This window comes from Zootoca vivipara, chromosome 5 (assembly GCF_965207765.1).
Source record: "Zootoca vivipara chromosome 5, rZooViv2.hap1.1, whole genome shotgun sequence".
NCBI lineage: Eukaryota > Metazoa > Chordata > Lepidosauria > Squamata > Lacertidae > Zootoca > Zootoca vivipara.
In genome coordinates this window covers 24,415,783-24,423,217 of record NC_142588.1, presented here as the reverse complement: position 1 = coordinate 24,423,217, position 7,435 = coordinate 24,415,783, and the positions used below count along the sequence as shown (strand labels likewise).

The following is a 7,435-nucleotide window of genomic DNA, read 5'->3' as shown; positions in this document are numbered from 1 at the left end:
AATGGGGCAAGTATATTACTTCACTACAGGTCTACCCAAAGGTATAGATCGTTATTTTTTTTCATAAAAGCAGAGTGGTCAAGCCAGAATCTGCCTGAAACTCACCCCCCCAAACATTCTATTCTATACAAGGCGTGTGCCAGAAACTAAGACTATTACCACCAATTGCGAAAAACACCATCTGTTGTTCTGTTATATAATGCTATCCTTCCAGATACATGGGAATGAATCTTCCAGCAAAATCCACTAGGAAAAAAAGTGTCACCTTATGTTAAAGAATTGCACAACAGATAATCAGGAATTCTGAGTTTTTAATATCTAAAAATCATGTTTCCTTAATACAATATTTCTCCCCCACAGGATAATCTCTAACCTGGCAGCATCCTTGCACAGGATGCAACCTGAATATCAGTTATATACCAAACTGCTCTCTGCTCCAGCCAATTTAGTATCTTTCTTGGCTTTTCAGTACCGGTACATTTTTTCTCCCAAATCCACCCAGGAGAGGAGGAGCAGGACAACATTCTCATCGGTCTGAATTGACATGGGAACTGAAAAGTACTGGACCATTCATAGGGAAAGTTAACTAGCAGGCTTCAGGGAAGAATTCTTATTGCCTTTTATTTTTTTCAGCTGTAGCAAAAGGAAAAAGGAAAAAGAGGGGGTTTGCAGCCCAAAGTTTATTTCTAAATTAAGCTTAGTAGTGTAGTTGTTTTTTTAAAAAACCAAACCTATTCTTCCATATCTTCACAGCAACTGGTAGGAATAAATACAATGGCACCTGACTGCTTTGCACGCACAGAATGGAGAGGAAGGCTCCGGATTTTGTAGTAGCTTCCTTGCAGGAAGAGCTGTGGAATACAATATGTGTCCTGAGTGGATGATGGTTCCCCTCTCCGCTCCAAGCAGCTGAGAAACACACAGAACAAAGCAGCTCAGGCCACGTTCTTGGCCAGAAAAGAGGCAGTGCCCACCTTGTGTTCTCAGTTTGTATGCCAAGTAGGAGTTGGCTGTTGTGCTACTGGGAATTGCCTGCAGGTGGGCAAAAAATACCCTACTTCTATGTGTACCATTTGAAATGTGGGTTTGGGGTAGGTGCGGGACCTGTTTTCCTTCCTTAACTCTTCATTTATTGTCGCCTGCAGATCTGCCCCTCCACCTTAAGCCAGTGGAGTTGAGTTCTTCATGCTCTCTGAAATAACTGAACCAGAAGTAGCAGCAGATGCTGACTTATCTCCCTAAAACAAATCGAGACACCTCCCAATAAATGCCCTCTTGGAAGCAGGGCATTTTGTCTGGTGCAGCTGCAGGAAGGAAGGAAGCTGCAAGTTCAGAAGGGAAAAAAGGCCTCTGGCCAGGGAATGGACAGGACTCCTCCTATGGCTTTGCTCTCCCCCAACACCTCCAGAAGCAAGTCTGTCGAGGGGCCTGGGGCGAGCTGGGCACTCCCTTCACGGCGGGCCTTGGGGACGAGAAAAGGACTCGCATCTTCCCTCCGTCTAAACCGGATGGCGGGCAGATCAGGCAAGGAGCATCGCGGGTCTGGGGATCGTCCTTCAAGGGGACACCTGGGGCCCCGGGTAGGGCTCTCCGCCGCACCAGAAATCCGCCGCCTGGGGCGTCTCGAGCAGCCACACCTCCTTGGGCAGACCCGAAGGGTCGGCGGCGGGCGGAGGCAGGCTCTGCCCGTCCAGCAGGCGGAAGTAGTGGCAGTCCCGCCCGTGCTCCGGGTCGTAGGGCGGCGCGAGGATGTCGAGGAAGGCGGCGGGCCCGCCCACGGCGTCGATCTGGTGCAGGTTGTCGGTGTGCGGCGACAGCAGGCACGGCGCCGAGGCGGGCGTGTAGAGCTGGTGCGAGCGGAGCAGGGCGCGCCGGCGGGAGCCCGGCCGGGAAGGAGGAAGAGGAGGGGGGTGCCCCGACGACGACGACCCCGCGGAGGTGGCGCTTCCAGCTCCTCCGGCTCCCCCGTCGGGGGCGTCGAAGCAGGCGATGCGCAGCGTGCCGTAGAGCACCTTGAGCAGCCCGTCCATGCCCGGGTGGTCGTGCAGAGGGATGCAGGCGCCGGCGCGCAGCACGAACACGCCCATGCTGAAGCTCTCCGTCTCGCAGATGTGCATGTAGCTCACGGGAGGCTGAGCCAGGCCCGGCACCGCCGACGGGCCCCGTGGGGACAGGCGCAGGTCCTCGGCCCGGACCTCGTTCAGCAGCTGCTGCAGGCGGTGCAGGTTCTCCGCGAAGCGAGGCCCGCTCCCGTCGCCGCCGCCGCTGTTGTTGTTACCGCCCGGCGGGCGGAACGTGAGGCGGGCCTGCCGGGCCACCCGCTGGATCAGGGAGGCCATGTTGTCGCGGGGCATCGTGCCGCCGCCGCCGCTGCCTCCCCACAGCGGATGGTGCGAGGCTCTGCGCACGCGCCGCCTCGTCGGCTTTCCGCCTCCCGCTTCCCTTCCCCCCCATTGGTCCCGCTAGGCAGTATGGGGGTTGTAGTTCTCTTCATCAGTCGGCGGTTTTTCTCTCTCTCCGGGGTTTTTCCTTTCGTTTTGCTTGAAACGACCCTACGCGGGTATCCCTGTTTTTTAAAAAAAGGAAAGCTGAAAGGGACGGAGGATTTTAATGGGGCAAAACCTGCTGGCCGCCTCCTTTCCTTTTTCGCGGAGAGACTACAATTCCCATGAGGCTGGCGGGGGGCGCGTGTCTTAAGAGTGTTTTCCTTCGGGGTGACAGGCCGCCTCCGTCACCTTGTGGCTTGGGCCGCAGGCGTCTTTGGGCTCCTGAAAAAAACGGTCGCCCAGCAAACTTCTATTTAGGAATGTTTGCATGTTCTGGCTGCTGGCACACTATGTCCCTCCTCAAAGAATTCTGGGTACTGTAGTTTGCTAAGGGTTGTTGGGAATTGTAACTCTGTGAAGGGGGAACTACAGCGCCCAGGATTCTTTGAGGGAAAGAATGTGGTTTTAAAGGTGTAAAGGTAAAGGGACCCCTGAACATTAGGTCCAGTCGTGACCGACTCTGGGGTTGCGGCACTCATCTTGCATTATTGGCCAAGGGAGCCGGCATACAGCTTCCAGGTCATGTGGCCAGCATGACAAAGGCGCTTCTGGTGAACCAGAGCAGCGCACGGAAACGCCTTTTACCTTCCCGCCGGAGCGGTACCTATTTATCTAATTGCACTTTGACATGCTTTCGAACTGCTAGGTTGGCAGGAGCTGGGACCGAGCAATGGGAGCTCACCCCGTCGCGGGGACTCAAACCGCGCAAGCCCTAGGCTCTGTGGTTTAACCCACAGCGCCACCCGCATCCCAGTCTTTAAAGGTGTACACAGCCTTATTTTGAAGGATCTGGGGCAAATTTCTGGCAGACAGTTCTAGAGTTAGCCCCTCTCACCCTATTTCTTTCATAAAGCAGGCACACATATTAAGTTGGAAAGAACACATGTATTTTAAACAACATTTAATAATGAAAAATGAACCATTTAAAATTAAAATTGGTACTGTGCCCTTCCAATAAAGGAGAGTAGCATTATGATTCTACCTCTCACGTGTTTTGCTTAAGGTGTAGGCTTCTATATATCAACAACACTGAATTTTCATGACACAAATATTTTGTTTTCCACACTTAATTATTCACCTTGTGTAGTTTAGCCTAAGTCCAGTGAAATGCACCACTCTCTTCAGCTAGGTTTGCAAGAACAGATCATTTTTACAGTGAGCACAACTGACTTCAGGTCCTTCATTTCACCTGTTGCCATTGACGTTAAACCAATATGCCTAATATTTACCCGAGAAGTAAGAATTAATGTAGATCTACAGGACTGCTGCAGCAGTGAGTGGACCATTAAGGCTGCAATATGTTCAGTTGAAATAAATGTAAAAATGGTTGGGATCAGGTTGTAAATATTAAAATACTGAAAACTTGCTGGTTCATTTTAATGCTTGACAGAGAAATGCTGTATATAGCAAACTTTGCATCAGTTTATTTCAGGAGATAATTAAGTTCCTGAGACTCCAAGCTGCATATCAAAACTGTAATATGCTCAGTTTTTTTCTTTGCCAGCACTCTCTGCCCTTCCTGCAGATTCAAATATTGTGTCATCCATTCAACAACTTCCTTACTTCTCCCTCTAAGCCCAGCCAGTCTCTTATATAACACCACACCATATATTTATTTATTTATTCACAGTATTTATAGCCCACTCTTCATTGAATGTTTTCAGTACCAGAGTAAGGAACTAAGGAAAAACAATATTCAAAAATTACAGAATCATACAAACAGGTCCAATAAACAATTTAACAATGTTGCCATTAGGTAAACAAGCAAACCCACAGCAACAAAATTAATACAGTATTTCCAATTTAACAAAATTCCTAGGTAAAAACAAACAAAACATTCATATCAGGGGTCAGCAACCTTTTTCGGCCGTGAGCCGGTCCACCGTCCCTCGGACCATGTGGTGGGCCGGACTATATTGGGGGGGGGAAATGAATGAATTCCTATGCCCCACAAATAACCCAGAGATGCATTTTAAATAAAAGGACACCTTCTACTCATGTAAAAACCATAGCTGCCAAGTTTTCCCTTTTCTCACGAGGAAGCCTATTCAGCATAAGGGAATTTCCCTTAAAAAAAGGGATAACTTGGCAGCTATGGTAAAAACATGCTGATTCCCGGACCGTCCGCAGGCCGGATTGAGAAGGTGATTGGACCGCATCCGGCCCACGGGCCTTCGGTTGCCTACCCCTGATATAGATTAAATAACCAAGGGCTTTAGCAACAGTTCCCTCCCCATCTTTTACCTGTGGCAGCCCACTCTGTGCCAACAGACTCTTTGTTGCTTTTGAGTAATTTAAGATCTTTCACCTTCATATATTCAAAGAACATGGCTCCCCCACAAAGAATTCTGGGAACTATATTTTGTTAAGAGGGCTGGGAATTGTAGTTCTGGGGCAAACTACAGTTTCCATTATTCTTTGGGGAGGGGGAAGCTATACTTCCAGGCTTCGCCGCTCGTGCATGCGCAGAAGCACCGCTTCTGGATGCAAACGCTTCAAGTTGCGGACGTGCCTCCGGGATGGATTATGTCCACAACTCAAGGTTCCACTGTAATGAAGAGCCTCTTCCTTGGGTTCCACAGATCACACATTGAATCATAGAATTGTAGAGTTGGAAGGGATCGTGAGGGTCATCTAATCCAACCCCCTCAATACACGAATCTCAACCAGATTCATACATGACAGATGGCCATCCAATCTCTGCTTTAAAACCTCCAAGGAAGGAGAGTCGCTCAGCACCTCCTGAGAGAGACCGTTCCACTGTCAAACAGCCTTTACCATCAGAAAGTTCTTCCTGAGTCAGAATCTCTTTGTAACTTGAATCCACTGTTTCGGGTCCTACCCTCCAGAGCAGGAGAAAACAAGTAGCTCTACCCTCCATGATATTTGAAGATGGCTATCATATCTCCACTCAATCTCCTCTTTACCAGGCTCAACATAACCAGTTCCCTCAACTGTTATTCATAATGTTTGGTTCCCAGACCCTTTATCTTGGTCATTATTGCTGCCAGTGTTTCTATGCCGCCTCTCCTCCCCAGCCTTACACAACAATAATGTTTAGAGGATTTCCCCCTAAGCCTAATTGTCACATGTGTTTTGTGGGGGATGATGCTTTTTATTGGGGTGGCAGCTGGGAAGCAAAGGGTTAACCCCGCTTCCTGTGCGCTGCTATCCTGATGAAAACCAGCTCCCTCCCCCCCAAAATGTGGAAATTAGACTTCTAAAAAGAGCTCCCATTGGCTCTACTAGATTGAGTCTATAAACAAGTGTATTTTTCTGTGGTCTGTTTTGCCTCTCTGTCAATAAGTAACAAAGAAGGGGGAGATGGGGGGGAATCAAATACAGAGTCAGTTTATCATAGAAGAATGCATAGTGTGGAGATTTTGTGAGGGCTGAATGTATCCTTGGTGCAATATATGTAAATTAAAAGAGTATATCTGGGAGATATAACACAACTTCAAAGATAACTCGGTCAACTTGGAAACTCCCACATATGCATGTTATTATCTTACTTGTGACATACAGTACTTCCTGTATATCACAAGCATGCAATCCACACTTTGTTATCCTCTTCATTCACTGAGGATTTTAAACTGAAGTCACAATGGCTATATTAAAACCATTCGCAATACGTACTGCTCTCGCAACCTGAGCAGGAAAGTTAGCTGACACAGAATCGCAGGAGAACATCGTGATCGTGAGATCTTGGACTCTTTGTCTTTGCCTTTAGTTTCAAAGCCCTGTAAGATGATCATGTCCACTTCTAATAATTTATCAGCTTTCCTGAATTAAAATTAAAACAGGAATAATTGACCAGGGGGAGGGGGAGCAAGCAAGGTTCAAGGTTCTTGGACACATTCAAAATTAAACTGCCAAAAGGGGATTCTGTGGGAGACGGACAATGACAGTTAAAGTGGTATAAAAGTGCTTTAAATTTATAGTGAGAATAAAATAAGCCCTTCATTAGCAGCACATATCAATTATAAATTCTTCACCCTTTAAAAAACAAAACAGATACTTGGCGTGTTTACCTAATATATAGACCCACTTAAATATTTACAAAAAGTAATCAGAAACATGGTGGGGGAGGGGCAGAGGCAAAAGTGGACAGAGCAATAAATGTGAATCTTACCTTTGTCTGGTAAGCTAGTTCCTTCACACTCACATACCCCTCTCTATCCTCCCGGGGAGCATGAAGTATTGGCAGAGTTCAAGGACTCCTTCAAGCCAGGTAAAAGCACTCAGCGATGGTGTGGCTCAGGGATAGAGAGGGCCACATTTAGGCCCCTGGGACTGAGATTTCCCATGCATGCCTTCGTGGCACTCCTGCAATTGTTCAGTGAGGGCTACTAGTCTCTTGACCAACTGATTGCATATACATTGGAACACTGTAAAGAAGAGAAGCGATTCCTCTCATGACCCTGCGCAATTGTTTAGGTCATTTGAGGAGGCCCTGCTACATGTCCTCCCACCAGTTGTCAGGATCCTGTAGCAGGATTTTGTCTGTTGCCTGTGCCTAGGTTGTGGAATACCCTGCCTTGGGAAAGTCATCTCTTTTTTTACTCCCTGATGAAGTTTTTCATGAAGCTGAAGGCTCTATTGTTCTAGATGGGTGATATTGATCTGGGCATAGCTGCCAAGTTTTCCCTTTTCTCATGAGGAAGCCTATTCAGCATAAGGGAAAATCCCTTTAAAAAAGGGATAACTTGGCAGCTATGTCTGGGTTTTGCCTGATTCCCCACTGCAAAACACAATCTTCTTTTGCTATTGTTGGGCTGATAACTCAACTGACACCACTACTGGACTTATTTCAGACCTTCAGCTGAATGACATAGCCTAGAGTCATAAAGGCTAATCTGACCAATCAGATGACACTCAATGATGACACA

The 7,435-nt window shown here is 47.7% G+C and overlaps 1 protein-coding gene across 1 annotated transcript; it reads right to left on the bottom strand.

The window, feature by feature from the left end:
* Positions 1–291: 291 nt before the first annotated feature.
* ADO (2-aminoethanethiol dioxygenase) lies at positions 292–3,905 on the bottom strand. Its single transcript, XM_035138341.3, has one exon. The coding sequence runs from the start codon at positions 2,352–2,354 to the stop codon at positions 1,557–1,559; it is 798 nt and encodes a 265-aa protein (XP_034994232.3). The 5' UTR covers positions 2,355–3,905; the 3' UTR covers positions 292–1,556.
* Positions 3,906–7,435: the final 3,530 nt, after the last annotated feature.

Bases quoted from the DNA above. Each gene is read 5' to 3' on its own strand.
- ADO (XM_035138341.3), bottom strand. From the start codon at position 2,354: ATGCCCCGCGACAACATGGCCTCCCTGATCCAGCGGGTGGCCCGGCAG.